At 33.2% G+C, this 22,000-nt stretch overlaps 1 protein-coding gene across 1 annotated transcript in view; it reads left to right on the top strand.

Moving 5' to 3' along the window:
- The window catches only part of LOC146002054 (uncharacterized), a 32,217-nt gene extending 11,423 nt beyond the window's left edge, over positions 1-20,794 (top strand). The window contains exon 3 of the mRNA XM_083139767.1: positions 19,903-20,794. Within this exon, the coding sequence (XP_082995893.1) occupies positions 19,903-20,614 (712 nt within the window). The 3' untranslated portion in view covers positions 20,615-20,794. The remainder of the gene's footprint in view (positions 1-19,902) is intronic.
- Positions 20,795-22,000: the final 1,206 nt, after the last annotated feature.

Genomic DNA, 22,000 nt, shown 5'->3' with positions numbered 1-22,000 from the left:
TTTCTGGTTCTGTTTCTGGTGCTGACAAGCATGATGTGCATCGCATCTCTTTATTTGATACCGACGTTACTTTCTGCCCATCACAACTACTATGAAACCTCTGCAAACATTGGCAACACTGGAAGAATTCCCTGTCATTGCAAAGATCATCACAGCATCCAAACCTGGTTTCTGCATCCATTGTCTTTCTGCCTCTGCTTCGCAGATTCATTCCTGTCGCGTCTTTCTCCATTCTACAACACCGTCTATGGCTCTTCCCAGTTAATACCTTCACTTCACTATCACACTTTTACCTTCGTGAATTCCAAGGACTTTCACTATCACCTTCGTGAATTCTATGGACGAACACTTTCAGTATGCACTAAATCGGGCATCACGTTTAAATTGCTAAAATAATTTGCACTCGATCTCCCACGATTATACCAAAATAACTGTGCACTCAAGCCCCACGTTGGTGTGCCAAAATAACTATGCAACGTCCCCCGGTTGTACACCAGTCATCACAAAGTTAGTCCGCTACTCCTTTAGTCGGGAACATGAGAATCTGCAAATCATCAGGGCTTGCTGAGTAGAAAAGAAACACAACACTGTTTTCAAAGTTAAAACGCAGTTTTATAATCGCGTATATTTCATAATCACTTACCAGTAAAACATTCAATACTAACGTTGGGCAATTCCCTCACATATAGCGAAAGTCAAAGAACATAATTAATTGTTTGCTTTCAACTTATCGGCAAGAAGAAAACTCGAAAACCCAAAATCTATTCTTGAATTCTCTCCGTTTCCAAGTTCTTATTATTTTTCACCTTCACCTGTTTTCCAAACTCAGTCTGTCGTCAGGTGAGAAACATTCAGGTTGGTTCACTTCCTCTGCTGAGATGAGAAACTGACGTCAACACAAACAGATTTTGACGTATTTATAAACATATATAAAAGTTCCAACTACAACTGTATCAATCTAACTATAATTGTCTGTGACAACTTGCACATTATTTGAAGTAACAAACATTTTAAAAATCTTAACTTCTTACAAATATAAAACCTTAAACTCTCAGGTTCGTTACATTTGTATCGATTCACATTGAGATTTAAAATTTATAGAACGGATGAGGCCTCACATTCTAATCTCGTCCAGGGCCTCGCAATATGTTGATACGCTACTGTTTCTATATTTAAAGCAAAACGCCTGAAAGCATGCATGAGTTATCTCTTAATTAGATCACATTTATATATTTATTCAACTACAATTGCAGCTTTCACGGGTGCATCTCTACCACAATCTTGTAATTGGTTTAAAAAAAATTGACACAAAAGTGTTACAAAAGAAAAACTGGATTAATTGTTTGATTTCGCGAAGATGAAGATGAGTAATAATATGATGAAATTGATGATAGAACAATCAAATAACACCCATGCCAAGCCGGGATTCGAAACCACGACCCTCGTAGCGCGCCGTGTTTACCACTCTCTGCCAAGAAGACCGGCACAAAAGTAAAATTGAAATTATCATATTTCAAAACTTGAAGCCCACAGTTCTACGAGTTCTGCTGAAGCTTCTGAGAGAGCCCGAATTCTGTATGTCCGTTATTTGTAGATAAAGCTTCAGGAATGTACTGCAGTTACTACCGTATACCCACTGCAAGCTTTTGCCTTCCGTCTGATGTATTCATTGTCCTGTGGGGGTTCAACTGCCACACCGTACCAATGCGGCTGAATCGCGGTTTGTCATTCTCAGCAAAATAATTTGTCGCGTTACAACAACAAATACTTATTATGCAGTTATTTTAACGAATTCAGAAAAGATAAACACATTGTTTATTATTCATTCTCGTGAATACAGTAAATTGCTCGGGTATATTATTCTTCAAACTACAAGAAAACAATACATGGTTTAATTTTTAAAACTAAATTTATACTGATCCGATTAGAGAGTTGAGTTAGGAGACCGGCTGTCAAATAAAGATTTACTACACAGAGTTCAACAAGCAAATTACGTTTAGAGCTTACAGAATAGTGTAATATTTCCCAATAGTTGGTATTGAGTAATGAGAAGCATTTTCACCTCAGTGACTGTGTCAGCAAACAAAGTGTTTGAGATTCACCAGCGACATCTGTACCACGAAAGCAGTATTTAGATAGAAACAGGGTTCGCCTTTCTATTTCAATAAACATCTAGCCTATGACTTTGTATACTGCTTTGTTGAAGAACAGTTCCTTGTCTTTTTGTACTTAATCACAATGCACAGATATCAATCATGATACCTCTGATCCATGCTTTTACGTGCCGAAGGGTACTGTAAAATAATAATAATAATAATAATAATAATAATTCAAAATTATTAAAAATATATAAAATGCTTCATTCACATGTGTAAAACTGTTTAAACTTCACTTACTTTTCTTTCTTATGTCTTCCTTAATTACATACATTTGTAATTTCCAAATTCTGTGTGTCTATATACAATTTGCATAACTCAATATTAATTCATGTAGAATAAATAGCTTTTTATATATATATATAGTTAGACAATCAGTGTAAAATAGACTGTGAGCTTAAATGTAACCCTACTTCAAATAATAATAATAATAATAATAATTACTCTAACTTACGGCCAGTAAGTCACAGAAAACAATTTCGTTGTTATAAAATGTCGCTAGAATTTTACCATTCGATTTACATTAACTCTTTCCAGAAATCTCAGGGGGGTAAGTGTTCCCCTTGCCACCTCCTTGCGGGCGCTCTTGTTGCCGTGAGATATTTTATGGATAAACGAAAAAAAAACATAACATCATTGGTTAGTTCAACAAGAGTCAGGCATCGGTGGCTGTTTCTTGAGTTGGACTGGCGGAGGAGTATCCTAACAATGGTCGTACTTTTGTCCTTTTCAACATCATATTTGAACGAGCAAGCCTTCTCTGCTATGAGACAATAAAAACCAAAGCAAGAAATAGACTGCATGGATTTGAGGATGATATGCGTGTTTCGTTGTCAACTGTAAGGCCAGACATCAAACATTTGTGCTCTAAGCATAAATCGCAACTCTCACATTAATAGAACAAAGTAGTAGAGGTCTGCGCCAAGGCCTGCCCTCGGGCGATTAATATTCGCAATTCATTTGCACGGGTGTTAATTAATTTGCACTGGTTTTAATTAATTCGTATGTACTTAGAATTCATTTGCAAGTATTTAGAGTACTTTACATTTATGTATTTGCATGTTTATAACTTTTTATGAATATATAATTATTTATTTTATGAAAAATATGTATATAAAAGGTAATTAGAGGTACTAAACGCTATGCATATGTTTTTATATTCATTACTGCAAAGTATGTAATGTATAAATCGATAATAATTAATGTTTATAGTATTGAAAATAAGAGTTATGGTTTATGAACGGTGGTAATGGCTGTAGGTACAGGTCCAATTACGATTGGGGACGGTCCTGGTATTCGAACCCGCGATATGTAATATTATTAATTAGTACTATGTAATAATTGCATTATATTATGAAAGACGGTGGTGCAACACGCTAGACAGAAGACGGTGAACTCCGCGCTCCGCGCTGAGGGTAGACGAGAAAGGAATTTGGGAGATGTGCGGTCAAGGTCAAATGACGTCACAACGTCAGGACAAAGAAGGAACCCGATTGACCAATCAGAGAACGCGTCGGTAGATTTTCAGAACCGGTTTTTTCAAGGTTAACCAGTACGCAAGAACAGGGGAAAGCTATGCAATGCTGTAGGGCAGGGGAGGGATTCAACCAGACAACAAAGGATGTCTGGAAATACGCAGCAAGGGTTAAATCTCTGAAGCTATGCGTCGCTTGTAGAACCGGTTTCCGCCGCCAATTAATATTCCGCTCAGGTTTGCCTTCAAGGCACAGGACGCTTTAGCGCAGGGTCTTTTTATCTGTACTATGAAGAAGGGAGAGCTATTAGGGACGGGGCCTACAGTTTTTACCATTTGCTTTTATCACGGGGTAACGAACCTAGGACCCTTTCATTATTGATTTAGGTAGTAAATGTATGTTACTGTGTGCTATTTAACTTAATTTTGAGTTTATTTTTTACCAAACTTTGACTTTATGTCAAACATTTTCACAGCTTATTTTTATTTTTACAAAAATAACACTATTTGTACTATTCAGGCAACATTTTTTCATTAAATTTTGGATTCACAAAGACATTTTTTTCAACTTTTAACTTATTATTTTACAATTTTATGTTAATTTTTTACCAAAATAACACTATTTGTACTATTCAGGCAACATTTTTTCATTAAATTTTGGACTCACAAAGACATTTTTTCAACTTTTAACTTATTATTTTACAACTTTAAGTTAATTTTTTACCAAAATAACACTATTTGTACTATTCAAGCAACATTTTTTATTAAATTTTGGACTCACAGACATTTTTTTCTACGTTTAACTTATTATTTTACAACTTTATATTAATTTTTTACAAAAATAACACTATTTGTACTATTCAGGCAACATTTTTTCATTAAATTTTGGACTCACAAAGACATTTTTTCAACTTTTAACTTATTATTTTACAATTTTATGTCAATTTTTTACCAAAATAACACTATTTGTACTATTCAAGCAACATTTTTTTATTAAATTTTGGACTCACAGACATTTTTTTTCTACGTTTAACTTATTATTTTACAACTTTATATTAATTTTTTATCAAAATAACACAATTCAATCTGTTCAGGAAAGACTTTTAGTCGCATTTTCGACACACAGAGTGTGTGATCTCAACTTCTATCTGTTTATTTCACAAGTTTAGGCTTATTATTACCAAAATAATACAATTCAATCTGTTCAGGAAAGACTTTTAGTCGCATTTTCGACACACAAAGTGTGTGTTCTCAACTTCTATCTGTTTATTTCACAAGTTTAGGCTTATTATTACTCAAATAACACAATTCTATCTGTTCAGGAAAGATTTTTAGTTACATTTTCGACACACAAAGTGTGTGTTCTCAACTTTTATTTGTTTATTTTACAAGTTTAGCCTAATATTTACTCAAATGACACTATTTATATTATTCAGGCACTATTTTTATTACATTTTGGACTCTCAAAGACACACACACACACACACACACACACACACACAGAGAGAGAGAGAGAGAGAGAGATTTTTTCCAAGTTTAGGTTTCTTTCCACTCAAATAACACAATTTAATCCAGTCAGGAAGGATTTGTTATTATATTTTGGATGCACAAAGAGATGTTTTCAACTTTTTTACTGATTTTTTGCAGGGTATGTATTAATTTGTATTTATTTTTTGTTTCGTATCATATATACATTTACAAATTTTTAATTTAGAGTTTAGTATTTATTTAATTTTTTTTTCAAAAACACTAAAGAAAAAGTACTTTTAGCTAAAATGTAAGCCACAGAATATATTATTATTATTATTATTATTATTATTATTATTATTATTATTATTATTATTAGGGTTTACTGATTTCCACTATGCTATTTTTGGTTCTGTATTTCTATATGTATTTATTTAGGTCAGGTTACGCCTGCTACGTAGGAAAGTTTGTTTATTTTAGAGTTTGCTGAGTATTTTGTTACTTTTATACTAGGTAAAGTTTTCTAAATATATCAGGAAGGGCTCCATCCATATACTTTTGTTTTTCTGTTTGGAGATGATGCGATCAGCATCACTCTCCATCTGCTTTTTATTTTATGTACCCAATATTATTTTGAGGCTTAGTGAATTCTAGAGCCTATTTATGCAGGAGAGAGGGCTTGAAAATTTTCATTTCAGATAACCCACAACTATTTCTCAGAGTATTTTAAAGGATATTTTATATTTATTATGTGCTACTAGAATATCAAAGCTTGCTTAATTTTTATGTCTGTAACGCTGTTATTGTATTTCTAGCTAAGCCTTACTGGATAAAGTACACGAAATGTTTATCATTTCGACTATTTACTTTTATACGAGGCCAAATTTTTAGTGTAACGAAAATTATTGTGTGTCTATAAAGACTGAAATCCCTTTACCGAGGGGTCCACAACTGGACGTTTACCAACATTGTTTTTTTTTAAAAATATATATATAACCATTTATCAATATATTCTCAATTCACAGGACAAGACGAAGTTCACAGACGACTAACTATATGGACCATAGGTCCACTTGCTAAACTTTTTTTCTATGCTAGAAGAATAATTTAGCCTTATAGCCTTTTTCAAGGTATTTTTGAAGTATTACTGGTTTTTTGGGTGCATCAACATTTGGGTTATTTCTATTTTCTTTATTATACGAGGCCACAATCACTATCTGAACACTGAAATTCTCTGATTGAAACTAAAACCTTAGGCTGTAACTAGGGAGGAAATGAGGTTGATTTTTTACTGTTTCACAAGAATGCTATTTTTTATACACCCAATATTTGCTTTTCAAGTAACTACATGTACCAGAAGCACTTACAGGCCAACTCTAACTAGACTACGACTTATTCTATATCAGGTGCTAAATTTATAAAGAACTATGATTGTGTATATTTCTGAGGAAGTACGCAAAAGCAGATTACCCGATTAAAGTATCTGAAAAACAGATTTTTCTATGTAAGTATATTTTTATTGACTGGATTATTTAACAGATCAAACAGGAAGACTGCAAAATTCATTAAATGTAGTTCTATAGTATAGGTGGTTTCAGAGATATAAAAAGAACAAATATAAGATTTCGCTTTTTTTTGCTTCTGAGGCTAATCGCGACGCTAAGGGTAAATGACCAGGAAATGTAACGGAGGAGAAACAATCCCAAAAGTTATGGGCTGCATGTAAGTTAATACCACAGAGATATTACAGTAGGTGTAGGTTCTTCCACCAGAACATTTCTATCATAATAATACTGGTTATGCTGTACTGTTAGCTAAAGATGCTGATATTTGAGAAACTTAAAAGCTTATTTGCAAAATTTTAGATAAATAATAATCTGTTAGACTGTAAACATATTTTATATCCATTCTGCAAAAGATCCGATGACAAAATTTAAAAATTGTTATCGTCCAGACAGGGACTCGAACCCTGGACAGATAGGTTAAAAGCCTAACGCTATACCAACTAAGCTATCTGGGCACAAGGTATTCTTTTTTGAAAAGTTAGTTATGTTAAGAAATATATTGAAACACTTGAGAACACTTTTGGTCTGGTTCGACAGACAAGGAGACAACATTTCTAAATTTTTACAGACTGGGTGTATTTTTCCACTATAGAGGCCTTCACTATATGTAATTCAAAATGCTAAAGTTCAGCTAGCTTCCAAAATTGAGGTAAAGATTGTGTTTGGCGAGATTAACAAGTTACAATTATATCCAGTTACGGACAAATAAAGCTAAAACTCTTAGATTTACTGTACTAGCCAAGTTTTAGTAATATTTTCTTCACTTTTGTACAAATACCAAAGAAATAGGTATATTTTATTTATAATTTGACAAAATGTATTAGTATTTAATTTACAAAGTTAGGTAAAAAGCAGTACTTTTTAAAAATATTGTTACTGCCTTCAAATTTTATGTTATTTAGCCACTAACAACTGATTTACACTGTTTGGCATCCTTTAAATAGGAAAAGAAGGAATTATTTGTTTATTATTTTTACTTTATATTTATATTTATTTAAGAAAACAATTCTACAGTTTAACTTAATTTTAACAAATTGTTACTAATTTATATATCAAAGTTATGTTATTTAGAGTGTATCAAGGCGTATAAATTAATATTTGTACTTATCAGTTCAACTAACAATTATATTTTACACACAAAAGATGATGTTTACAGTTAAATTACTTGAATCAGAGAATAATATTTTACAGTAATTGATTCATTCAGCACTAGTCAGTACTTTTATGCTTCAGAAAGTTTTCTTAATTTTCTATTACGCATGCTATTTTGGGCTATTTTTAAAATGTATTTCTAAGGCAAACTGGTTTAATTTTCTACTTATAATGCAAAGTTGACATAGTTTTCGCACAATGCATTGTACATTTGTTATATTCTCTACTTACAATTCAAATATTATGCTTATTTAATGTATAACTAACTAACTCTCTAGCCTTCTTAAACCCGAAGGTTCATGGCTGCAGCAACACATGCCTTTCATCTGTCCCTGTCCTGAGCAAGATCTATATACTCCTTTCCTTCCCTACCAATTTCCTTTTGGTCCATCTCTACATTATCCCTCCATCTTTGTTTTGGTCTTTCTATTGGTCTTTTACCATCAGGTTTCCCAACAAGAATCCTGTATACTCTTTTTTCCTCTCCCATTTGTACCACAGGATCTACACACCTAAGTCTTTTTGATTTAATCATTCTAATAATATCTGGACATGAATACAAATTATGTACTTCCAAATTATGTAACCTTCTCCACTCATCTGTCTCCTCATCTGTTTTAGGTCCAAATATTTTCCTAAGGATTTTATTTTCAAATACTCTCAATTTATGTTCCTTTTTCAATGTAAGGGACCAAGTTTATTTACTGTATTTAACTTTTATTTTTTGTAATTAACAAAAATTAAAAGCTTATACTGTAGTTATTATATCTTTTTCTATCAGCTTATTTTGAAATTAATATTATTAGGTATAGTCTTTGATTTATAACTATATTGCTTTTTTATCAATTTATCTAAGAGTACACGCAGACAAACACATGTGTTCACACTTTTATGTAAATAGATATGCCATTTTTCAATATTTTAGTATGAAGATTGCACTTTAGCTATTTAAGCAAGGGTAGGAAAGGTAGGATTTCTGAGAATTTGTTGCAGGATTTTGTTGTCCAAGTATAGATGAGAACTGAGCTGGGAGACTGTTTTGAACCTTTTCATGAGAGTTTGCATGTGAACTGTATGCAAATTGAGCACTATTGACTGTGCATGCTTCCAAATCTTGCTGTTATTTTACATCAAGTCTGTGAGACTGTAGTCAGTTTTCCCATTTCAAGTAGTTTTTATTGATTGTATTTGTATATGTTGTGGGGACTTAGCAGTTTTATGTTATGAGTCAGTTTGTTGTAGAATATTTTTACATGATTGTTTTGAGATATTGAGTGTCTGCTGTTTTACTTGTAATTATTTTCCTTCTTGTGTTGTGTATTTGACTATATTTTGTCCAAGTTCGTAGTATTTAGAATAATTGTTATTGACTTGTAGATGTAGGGAGTAATAATCCTTTGCAAGATGCCCTATACTTTAGTCTGAATATTATTCTTAGTGTTCACTTTTGAAGCCTTAGTATTCTGGTAGTATTATTAATGTAGAGGTAAATTAGGCTGAAACGTAGGCATTTTTTCTGATAAATTATACTCACTTAGTTGTTTCAGCAGGTAGAAGTTGCATGATGGTTTACTGCTGATGATGTTCATTTGCTCTTCTTATGTACTACGTATGATGTAGCTTACTTGAGTAACTGGAATTTTCTACTGAAAAAAGGATTGCTTGTTTATTTTATTCTTATGTTGTTGAGTTTGTCCATAAGCAAGCCATGTTTTTTACTCTATCCTATGCCTTGGAAGAATCTAGATATATTGTGTTTGCAGTTTTATGTTTCCCTAAGGTTTCAGCTATGTAGTTTTAAACTGTGCTATGGTGTGACTATTAATTTCTCTTTCTGGATGCCACGTTGGTTCCTGTGTATTCCTCTTGCTGCTTGAATTTGACTTAGGTTGTTTGCTTTTTTCTTAGATCTTTATTTGTTCAGTATTTTTTATTTTTTTGAATTTTAATTATTTTAATTTTACATTAACTAACATATTTTACTTTAACAACAAAATAATATAAAGAGAAATTAATAGTCACACACCCATAGCACAGTTTAAAACTACATAGCTGAAACCTTAGGGAAACATAAAACTGCAAACACAATATATCTAGATTCTTCCAAGGCATAGGATAGAGTAAAAAACATGGCTTGCTTATGGACAAACTCAACAACATAAGAATAAAATAAACAAGCAATCCTTTTTTCAGTAGAAAATTCCAGTTACTCAAGTAAGCTACATCATACGTAGTACATAAGAAGAGCAAATGAACATCATCAGCAGTAAACCATCATGCAACTTCTACCTGCTGAAACAACTAAGTGAGTATAATTTATCAGAAAAAATGCCTACGTTTCAGCCTAATTTACCTCTACATTAATAATACTACCAGAATACTAAGGCTTCAAAAGTGAACACTAAGAATAATATTCAGACTAAAGTATAGGGCATCTTGCAAAGGATTATTACTCCCTACATCTACAAGTCAATAACAATTATTCTAAATACTACGAACTTGGACAAAATATAGTCAAATACACAACACAAGAAGGAAAATAATTACAAGTAAAACAGCAGACACTCAATATCTCAAAACAATCATGTAAAAATATTCTACAACAAACTGACTCATAACATAAAACTGCTAAGTCCCCACAACATATACAAATACAATCAATAAAAACTACTTGAAATGGGAAAACTGACTACAGTCTCACAGACTTGATGTAAAATAACAGCAAGATTTGAAGCATGCACAGTCAATAGTGCTCAATTTGCATACAGTTCACATGCAAACTCTCATGAAAAGGTTCAAAACAGTCTCCCAGCTCAGTTCTCATCTATACTTGGACAACAAAATCCTGCAACAAATTCTCAGAAATCCTACCTTTCCTACCCTTGCTTAAATAGCTAAAGTGCAATCTTCATACTAAAATATTGAAAAATGGCATATCTATTTACATAAAAGTGTGAACACATGTGTTTGTCTGCGTGTACTCTTAGATAAATTGATAAAAAAGCAATATAGTTATAAATCAAAGACTATACCTAATAATATTAATTTCAAAATAAGCTGATAGAAAAAGATATAATAACTACAGTATAAGCTTTTAATTTTTGTTAATTACAAAAAATAAAAGTTAAATACAGTAAATAAACTTGGTCCCTTACATTGAAAAAGGAACATAAATTGAGAGTATTTGAAAATAAAATCCTTAGGAAAATATTTGGACCTAAAACAGATGAGGAGACAGATGAGTGGAGAAGGTTACATAATTTGGAAGTACATAATTTGTATTCATGTCCAGATATTATTAGAATGATTAAATCAAAAAGACTTAGGTGTGTAGATCCTGTGGTACAAATGGGAGAGGAAAAAAGAGTATACAGGATTCTTGTTGGGAAACCTGATGGTAAAAGACCAATAGAAAGACCAAAACAAAGATGGAGGGATAATGTAGAGATGGACCAAAAGGAAATTGGTAGGGAAGGAAAGGAGTATATAGATCTTGCTCAGGACAGGGACAGATGAAAGGCATGTGTTGCTGCAGCCATGAACCTTCGGGTTTAAGAAGGCTAGAGAGTTAGTTAGTTATACATTAAATAAGCATAATATTTGAATTGTAAGTAGAGAATATAACAAATGTACAATGCATTGTGCGAAAACTATGTCAACTTTGCATTATAAGTAGAAAATTAAACCAGTTTGCCTTAGAAATACATTTTAAAAATAGCCCAAAATAGCATGCGTAATAGAAAATTAAGAAAACTTTCTGAAGCATAAAAGTACTGACTAGTGCTGAATGAATCAATTACTGTAAAATATTATTCTCTGATTCAAGTAATTTAACTGTAAACATCATCTTTTGTGTGTAAAATATAATTGTTAGTTGAACTGATAAGTACAAATATTAATTTATACGCCTTGATACACTCTAAATAACATAACTTTGATATATAAATTAGTAACAATTTGTTAAAATTAAGTTAAACTGTAGAATTGTTTTCTTAAATAAATATAAATATAAAGTAAAAATAATAAACAAATAATTCCTTCTTTTCCTATTTAAAGGATGCCAAACAGTGTAAATCAGTTGTTAGTGGCTAAATAACATAAAATTTGAAGGCAGTAACAATATTTTTAAAAAGTACTGCTTTTTACCTAACTTTGTAAATTAAATACTAATACATTTTGTCAAATTATAAATAAAATATACCTATTTCTTTGGTATTTGTACTAAAGTGAAGAAAATATTACTAAAACTTGGCTAGTACAGTAAATCTAAGAGTTTTAGCTTTATTTGTCCGTAACTGGATATAATTGTAACTTGTTAATCTCGCCAAACACAATCTTTACCTCAATTTTGGAAGCTAGCTGAACTTTAGCGTTTTGAATTACATATAGTGAAGGCCTCTATAGTGGAAAAATACACCCAGTCTGTAAAAATTTAGAAATGTTGTCTCCTTGTCTGTCGAACCAGACCAAAAGTGTTCTCAAGTGTTTCAATATATTTCTTAACATAACTAACTTTTCAAAAAAGAATACCTTGTGCCCAGATAGCTTAGTTGGTATAGCGTTAGGCTTTTAACCTATCTGTCCAGGGTTCGAGTCCCTGTCTGGACGATAACAATTTTTAAATTTTGTCATCGGATCTTTTGCAGAATGGATATAAAATATGTTTACAGTCTAACAGATTATTATTTATCTAAAATTTTGCAAATAAGCTTTTAAGTTTCTCAAATATCAGCATCTTTAGCTAACAGTACAGCATAACCAGTATTATTATGATAGAAATGTTCTGGTGGAAGAACCTACACCTACTGTAATATCTCTGTGGTATTAACTTACATGCAGCCCATAACTTTTGGGATTGTTTCTCCTCCGTTACATTTCCTGGTCATTTACCCTTAGCGTCGCGATTAGCCTCAGAAGCAAAAAAAAGCGAAATCTTATATTTGTTCTTTTTATATCTCTGAAACCACCTATACTATAGAACTACATTTAATGAATTTTGCAGTCTTCCTGTTTGATCTGTTAAATAATCCAGTCAATAAAAATATACTTACATAGAAAAATCTGTTTTTCAGATACTTTAATCGGGTAATCTGCTTTTGCGTACTTCCTCAGAAATATACACAATCATAGTTCTTTATAAATTTAGCACCTGATATAGAATAAGTCGTAGTCTAGTTAGAGTTGGCCTGTAAGTGCTTCTGGTACATGTAGTTACTTGAAAAGCAAATATTGGGTGTATAAAAAATAGCATTCTTGTGAAACAGTAAAAAATCAACCTCATTTCCTCCCTAGTTACAGCCTAAGGTTTTAGTTTCAATCAGAGAATTTCAGTGTTCAGATAGTGATTGTGGCCTCGTATAATAAAGAAAATAGAAATAACCCAAATGTTGATGCACCCAAAAAACCAGTAATACTTCAAAAATACCTTGAAAAAGGCTATAAGGCTAAATTATTCTTCTAGCATAGAAAAAAAGTTTAGCAAGTGGACCTATGGTCCATATAGTTAGTCGTCTGTGAACTTCGTCTTGTCCTGTGAATTGAGAATATATTGATAAATGGTTATATATATATTTTTAAAAAAAAACAATGTTGGTAAACGTCCAGTTGTGGACCCCTCGGTAAAGGGATTTCAGTCTTTATAGACACACAATAATTTTCGTTACACTAAAAATTTGGCCTCGTATAAAAGTAAATAGTCGAAATGATAAACATTTCGTGTACTTTATCCAGTAAGGCTTAGCTAGAAATACAATAACAGCGTTACAGACATAAAAATTAAGCAAGCTTTGATATTCTAGTAGCACATAATAAATATAAAATATCCTTTAAAATACTCTGAGAAATAGTTGTGGGTTATCTGAAATGAAAATTTTCAAGCCCTCTCTCCTGCATAAATAGGCTCTAGAATTCACTAAGCCTCAAAATAATATTGGGTACATAAAATAAAAAGCAGATGGAGAGTGATGCTGATCGCATCATCTCCAAACAGAAAAACAAAAGTATATGGATGGAGCCCTTCCTGATATATTTAGAAAACTTTACCTAGTATAAAAGTAACAAAATACTCAGCAAACTCTAAAATAAACAAACTTTCCTACGTAGCAGGCGTAACCTGACCTAAATAAATACATATAGAAATACAGAACCAAAAATAGCATAGTGGAAATCAGTAAACCCTAATAATAATAATAATAATAATAATAATAATAATAATAATAATAATAATAATATATTCTGTGGCTTACATTTTAGCTAAAAGTACTTTTTCTTTAGTGTTTTTGAAAAAAAAATTAAATAAATACTAAACTCTAAATTAAAAATTTGTAAATGTATATATGATACGAAACAAAAAATAAATACAAATTAATACATACCCTGCAAAAAATCAGTAAAAAAGTTGAAAACATCTCTTTGTGCATCCAAAATATAATAACAAATCCTTCCTGACTGGATTAAATTGTGTTATTTGAGTGGAAAGAAACCTAAACTTGGAAAAAATCTCTCTCTCTCTCTCTCTCTCTGTGTGTGTGTGTGTGTGTGTGTGTGTGTGTGTCTTTGAGAGTCCAAAATGTAATAAAAATAGTGCCTGAATAATATAAATAGTGTCATTTGAGTAAATATTAGGCTAAACTTGTAAAATAAACAAATAAAAGTTGAGAACACACACTTTGTGTGTCGAAAATGTAACTAAAAATCTTTCCTGAACAGATAGAATTGTGTTATTTGAGTAATAATAAGCCTAAACTTGTGAAATAAACAGATAGAAGTTGAGAACACACACTTTGTAACTCCATTAAGCCTTGTTTCCATGATTATGAAAAACTAAATATGCTGACCAAGGCAGTAATTTATTTTATTAAAAAACATAAACTAACGTAACGTTTCAACCTTCTAGCAAGGTCTTCTTCAGACTCTGTATCAAGTACAAAAGTAACCAGATACAGCAAGAAGGGTAATATATATACACAAACATTACTCCCTCCAGACTATTTAGAAAGTTGTTTGGAACTTTCTAGCAGAAAGTTAACGTTACGTTAGTTTATGTTTTTTAATAAAATAAATTACTGCCTTGGTCAGCATATTTAGTTTTTTTACACACTTTGTGTGTCGAAAATGCGACTAAAAGTCTTTCCTGAACAGATTGAATTGTATTATTTTGGTAATAATAAGCCTAAACTTGTGAAATAAACAGATAGAAGTTGAGATCACACACTCTGTGTGTCGAAAATGCGACTAAAAGTCTTTCCTGAACAGATTGAATTGTGTTATTTTGATAAAAAATTAATATAAAGTTGTAAAATAATAAGTTAAACGTAGAAAAAAATGTCTGTGAGTCCAAAATTTAATAAAAAATGTTGCTTGAATAGTACAAATAGTGTTATTTTGGTAAAAAATTAACATAAAATTGTAAAATAATAAGTTAAAAGTTGAAAAAATGTCTGTGAGTCCAAAATTTAATGAAAAAATGTTGCCTGAATAGTACAAATAGTGTTATTTTGGTAAAAAATTAACATAAAATTGTAAAATAATAAGTTAAAAGTTGAAAAAAATGTCTTTGTGAATCCAAAATTTAATGAAAAAATGTTGCCTGAATAGTACAAATAGTGTTATTTTTGTAAAAAATTAATATAAAGTTGTAAAATAATAAGTTAAACGTAGAAAAAAATGTCTGTGAGTCCAAAATTTAATAAAAAATGTTGCTTGAATAGTACAAATAGTGTTATTTTGGTAAAAAATTAACTTAAAGTTGTAAAATAATAAGTTAAAAGTTGAAAAAATGTCTTTGTGAGTCCAAAATTTAATGAAAAAATGTTGCCTGAATAGTACAAATAGTGTTATTTTGGTAAAAAATTAACATAAAATTGTAAAATAATAAGTTAAAAGTTGAAAAAAATGTCTTTGTGAATCCAAAATTTAATGAAAAAATGTTGCCTGAATAGTACAAATAGTGTTATTTTTGTAAAAATAAAAATAAGCTGTGAAAATGTTTGACATAAAGTCAAAGTTTGGTAAAAAATAAACTCAAAATTAAGTTAAATAGCACACAGTAACATACATTTACTACCTAAATCAATAATGAAAGGGTCCTAGGTTCGTTACCCCGTGATAAAAGCAAATGGTAAAAACTGTAGGCCCCGTCCCTAATAGCTCTCCCTTCTTCATAGTACAGATAAAAAGACCCTGCGCTAAAGCGTCCTGTGCCTTGAAGGCAAACCTGAGCGGAATATTAATTGGCGGCGGAAACCGGTTCTACAAGCGACGCATAGCTTCAGAGATTTAACCCTTGCTGCGTATTTCCAGACATCCTTTGTTGTCTGGTTGAATCCCTCCCCTGCCCTACAGCATTGCATAGCTTTCCCCTGTTCTTGCGTACTGGTTAACCTTGAAAAAACCGGTTCTGAAAATCTACCGACGCGTTCTCTGATTGGTCAATCGGGTTCCTTCTTTGTCCTGACGTTGTGACGTCATTTGACCTTGACCGCACATCTCCCAAATTCCTTTCTCGTCTACCCTCAGCGCGGAGCGCGGAGTTCACCGTCTTCTGTCTAGCGTGTTGCACCACCGTCTTTCATAATATAATGCAATTATTACATAGTACTAATTAATAATATTACATATCGCGGGTTCGAATACCAGGACCGTCCCCAATCGTAATTGGACCTGTACCTACAGCCATTACCACCGTTCATAAACCATAAACTCTTATTTTCAATACTATAAACATTAATTATTATCGATTTATACATTACATACTTTGCAGTAATGAATATAAAAACATATGCATAGCGTTTAGTACCTCTAATTACCTTTTATATACATATTTTTCATAAAATAAATAATTATATATTCATAAAAAGTTATAAACATGCAAATACATAAATGTAAAGTACTCTAAATACTTGCAAATGAATTCTAAGTACATACGAATTAATTAAAACCAGTGCAAATTAATTAACACCCGTGCAAATGAATTGCGAATATTAATCGCCCGAGGGCAGGCCTTGGCGCAGACCTCTACTACTGAACAAAACTCTTTTTGAGTGATTTGCATTGTAATAAACTGTATCTATTCTGATGTTTGTTCCTAATTATTTATGTGACAATAAATATAACTCGATCCTGATAATATATTCCAATCTAATTTAAGATTAAAAATAGGGCCGAGCCGATACTACTTTGAACCGATACCGATACTTGTATAATTCCAATTTAAAATAACAAAGGCTATTATATATATATATATATATATATATATATATATATATATATATATATATATATATATCTCTGTGGGTGTGCTCTGTTGCAACGTTGCAACGATGCACGTCAAATTTACAGTATTTTACAGTTTTTTCTAGATCAGTGACAATCGATCAGATGTTTCAAATATGAGAGAAATATTATAAGAAGCTAAGAGCGAGATAATCGTGTCGTCGTGCCCCACCCTCAATGTTGAAAAATGAGATCATGCCTCTTCAACCTCCTCTAAAACTAAGGGATCACTCTCCCCAAACTAACATTAAATTATCCGTAGCTATAGGTGGGTTTCATGTGACGTCAGGATTCTCACCGCCGCCATGTTTGCGGCCGAGTTGTTTGTCGTGTGCAAGGAAATACCCACCACGTAGGAGAATGGGATCCATTCTCTATGCACGTAGTGTACGTTACACCTGCGCCAACTGTACGTTTGTTGTCAGTACTGTGTAAAATTTCGGTAAAACATTTCATACAATTAATGACAATGTTGTGCCATCTGGTAATGGCGGTATTTTTTCGGGTTCAAGCTCTTTGCGCAGTCGACACAAAAAGATATGGAGAAAAGGCGAAGTTTTGAGGTATAGATCCATGTGAACTGGACGATAACGAAATGAAAAGGGACCTAAACCTTCGGTCAACTTGAGTTCACATGTGTTTAATTACTGGACCCAGCTACCTGGAATTAATTCGTTTCATATTTATTAGTGGTTCGGATTCTGCTTGAAATATTTACATCCAGTACAGATTTACTAATATTTGCAAGGCTCTGACATTATCGTCTCTGTTTCCCTTTAGGGTTTGTTCAAGCGCAGTAACTTATAATGTTGAGTTGCTAAAAACAGTAATTACACTCCTTGCTTTAACAATTTGGGATATACCGGCCTCCGTGGCAGAGTGGTTAACACAGCGCGCTACGATGCCAGGGGTCCCGGGTTGAAATCTCAGCCTGAGCATGGGTGTTCTGATAAGTTTTGCTTTTATCAGTTTCAACATATCATCACTCAGCATCGTCTTCACGATTAGCCAAAACTGGCATAAAAGCGAAGTAAAATTAACCAAACCAATCAATCAATTGGGATACTTTGACAGCAGTGTTTTTTCCCTGACAGTACGCAAAGCCTACTACCGGCACATTTTCTCATGGATCGAATAACAATTAATAACATTTTGCTTTAAGAAACGAAATATAATAAATTATCAAGTACAAACGTATAATTATGAAGATGAATTAAACTTTGATATTATCATTTTTATCATCAAACTTATCTGAAGTATCAGCACCTTTCTACCAAAAAAAAACCAAAGAAACGCTATTGCAAGTATGATTAAACACACCAGTTCGATACATTTGTACTAAAAGTCATAGAGAAAGGTGGCATATAAACTTACCTGAGAGGAAATGTTCACTGCACACTCTGTAATATTTGCTTTGTTCATTAATGTTGACACGATTTACTTTCGCCAACCAGACGACGCGGTGGTATCTTCTGATCAACAATTATCGAGTCCCGTGCCGTGAAGCGCACCTTCTGTTCTTTCTCGGAAAATTCGAGGATGAACGTGAGTTTCTGTTAAACAAACGAAAACTACAAAGTACCATCGTAAACAAGGTTGAAATCTCCCTATGTATGTTTACAAGAAACGGCCTCAATCATGGCTGCTCGATCCCACAATGCAACAGTTTGTGACGTAGGTGAAATACCTATACGAAGGGGAAAAAGTAAACTGTTCTTGCATATTTAATAGAGTGTCTAATGTTCAGAACAATATTTGTTCGTCAAGAAGTGCCATATTTCACATTCAGATTCACAATAATTTTTTTTTAGATATTTTACAAGAGAGTTTGTAGGCAATTCAAAAGATACAAAAGTATTCGAAATCAGGGATTACTATAAATATTTACAGCCTGGCTTGGATTATTATTATTACGATAAGAACTGGATAGTGATATTAGCAGTTGCAGCGTTTAGTGGTGGGGGGCGAAGGTGGCAACTACAACTTTTTGCCATTTTTGGCCCCGCACTATGCTAAACCTTATGTACCAAGGGAGAATAAACTGTCCTTGCCCCCTCCCCTTTGCAAATTGCCTTCCTAGTTTTGGAACCCAATCGTCGCCACTGGATATTAGTAATACAATTGTAATAAGTATTAATTGGATTTTAATATCAAGGGGTAGTTTATATATAATAATAATTGAAAATCACAAATTAAATTAATATATTGGTATTCAGTGGCGGCGATTGTGTTCCAAAACTGGGGGGGGGAAGACAGTTTACTTTCCCTTGGTACATAAGGTTTAGCATAGTGCGGGAACAAAAGTGGCAAAAAGGAGGGGGGGGCAACTACCCCCCTCGCCCCTCCTAATCGCTTCCACTGTTGGTATTTTAACCAAAAGAGAAAAAATATTCTGAATCAAATAATATTATTAACACTTACATAATTAACTATGTACACAAATAACATACTTAAATGTTGATAGGCAGACCATAACAGTTTGCATAAATAATATAATTGCTATTGATTGCGTTGTCGCCTTGTAATCAAGATGTCCTGGGTTCGATGCCTGGTGGAGGCTCACAGTGATTCTGATCCTACTTTAAACTGTAGGCCCAGTCCCGATTAGCCCTACAGTGCATAAAGTGGACATAAACACCAACTCAATCAATCAATCCTATTGATAGTGGATGTTTCATTTGTAACATCAAAACCTTCTCATTCAGAAGGAAAGTCATGTATTTGTCAGTGGTTACATGTATTGAAATTGTATTTGTTTGTTATTGTACTTTTAGGACGTTTATTTATTATAAAGTTTTGTTGTATTGTTTTTCAGTTATTACTACAGAGGACCATATCCATACGGCCCAGCAGCTATGTACCCTTTCGCGAACCCAGGATATCCGAGATACCCGAACTACATCTACCCTCAACCAATCTACGGAGATCCCTATGGAATGCCCCAATACGCCGTGACAACCAGCCCTGACGGCACTATCAAGATATTCATGTTACCACCCTTCCCACCCTTCATAGAGGCCATCGTCCAGAGGATACAGAACTACTTCTCCACCTACAATGAACTATCGGATCTTCAAATCCCCACCACCGAGGGCCCAGGGCACGATTCCGTTGAAGAGGACTTGGAGGTCAGCGACGAGGATGACCAAGACCCGCCTCCAGAAGAGAGTGGCCCCAGCGAGGCACCACAAGAGATCGTCCCAGAAGTTCCGACATCAACTCCAGAACCGTCCAAGGATCTGAACGTCGTAGGGCCTGTGCACAACCCTTTCATCCAGCAAACGTCACCGATGAGACCTCCTATAAACATTCCAGAAGCCTACAAGCCTTACCTCTTCAACTACCCATCAACATTCAAGTTTGGACCTTACATAGACCCTGACCGAGATTCGGTAGTGGTGGAAGCAGAACCTACACCACCGTATTCGTACCTGGATTATAGGTACCTTCAGAACCCCATACCATACAATCCTTACAACATACACCCCGATTATTACAGAGTTCCTGAACCTGACAATTACTACTGAACGTTTTCCCCAGTGTAAAGGTCTAGTATTCAAAAGTGCCAGTTGATTTACCGAGTTTACCAATGAAAAAGAACATCACGGAAATTTCTTTTCATATAACGTTTCTGATAAATTCGCCGCATAAAATGTATTTTGTAAATACAAAGCTCTGTTTTCTAAAAAAATATATTTTCTTTTCTTAACACAACCAATCTCAAATAAGAAACCAGAAGTGCCTGGAGAATGCTAATTCATTGCACAAAAGTGGGCTTACGTAATTTGGTCCATATAATTTATGTCACTTATTTGTACTATGAGGGTAAAGAAGATCAGGAGTTTAGAGGAAACAGGAGATAAAAATATAGGAAGTATAGAACATCATTCGCGTGAAGTTACTGATAAATAAAGTCGATTTGGGTTTGAGTCCACTTTATGCACAGTAAGGCTAATCGGGACTGGACCTACAGTTTAAAGTGGGATCCAAACCACTGCGTGCGTCTACCGCGTATCGAACCCGGGACCCCTTGATTACAAGGTTACGACGCTACCACTACACCATGTGGAAGGCCATAAGAACGTCATAGGGGAAAACCTCACTGGGCATAGTTGGCTAAAATAGTTTTCCAAAAGATAAAGAAGAGTTCAAAGCATCGAAAAAAGTAACAAAATACTTACCAAATTCCCTGAAGAGCAACCATCTTGCAGATAACCTTGTAATTACTTGATGATTATCAATATTGTGGGTTTGATTCGTAATCAGGTTAACTGATACAGCAGTTTCTGATCTCTATCGTATACCAAGTACAGTCACGGATACTTCCGGGTTGAAACGATTCAATTGAAAGTCAATCATTTCGTTACAAGCAAGAAGTGTCCCCGACGGTATAAAATACACTAGGATCAGACATTTACAGACTGAAAATAATTCCCCACATACGATGGAACAAAGAGCCTGTCTATTCAGACATGTTATTTCGTGGACCCAAAGTATTTCGTTACAATATGTGTCAACAGAGAAGAAAAATGAATCATACTTTTTAACGTAACACTGAATAATGTTTTCCAGTTCTCAACACAAGATCAATATAAAAATATGATTCGGGTAACTGCCACAAGGGTGCGTGGAGGGAGTTCCCCGTCCTACTTGTATCCAGCAAGCCACATTTTTTCCATAAAACTTTACCCATATACGTATGCTATTCTGTATTTGTGCGAAATACAAAGCATATATTTGAAGTATTGTCGATCGAGTTACTTCCCTTTGATCATTATTTACACCATTTTCTTATAAAATATAATTAATTTGAACTTCCAAGAAGTTATGCATTTCAGTTCTCTTCATGAGCTTTATAAATCTGTTAATTGAACAGAACTTCATACAATTCAACATCTGGAAGTTTCACAGTT

This window comes from Lepisma saccharinum, chromosome 18, assembly GCF_977018435.1.
Source record: "Lepisma saccharinum chromosome 18, izLepSacc3.1, whole genome shotgun sequence".
NCBI lineage: Eukaryota > Metazoa > Arthropoda > Insecta > Zygentoma > Lepismatidae > Lepisma > Lepisma saccharinum.
This window is presented reverse-complemented; position numbering and strand designations above follow the sequence as displayed.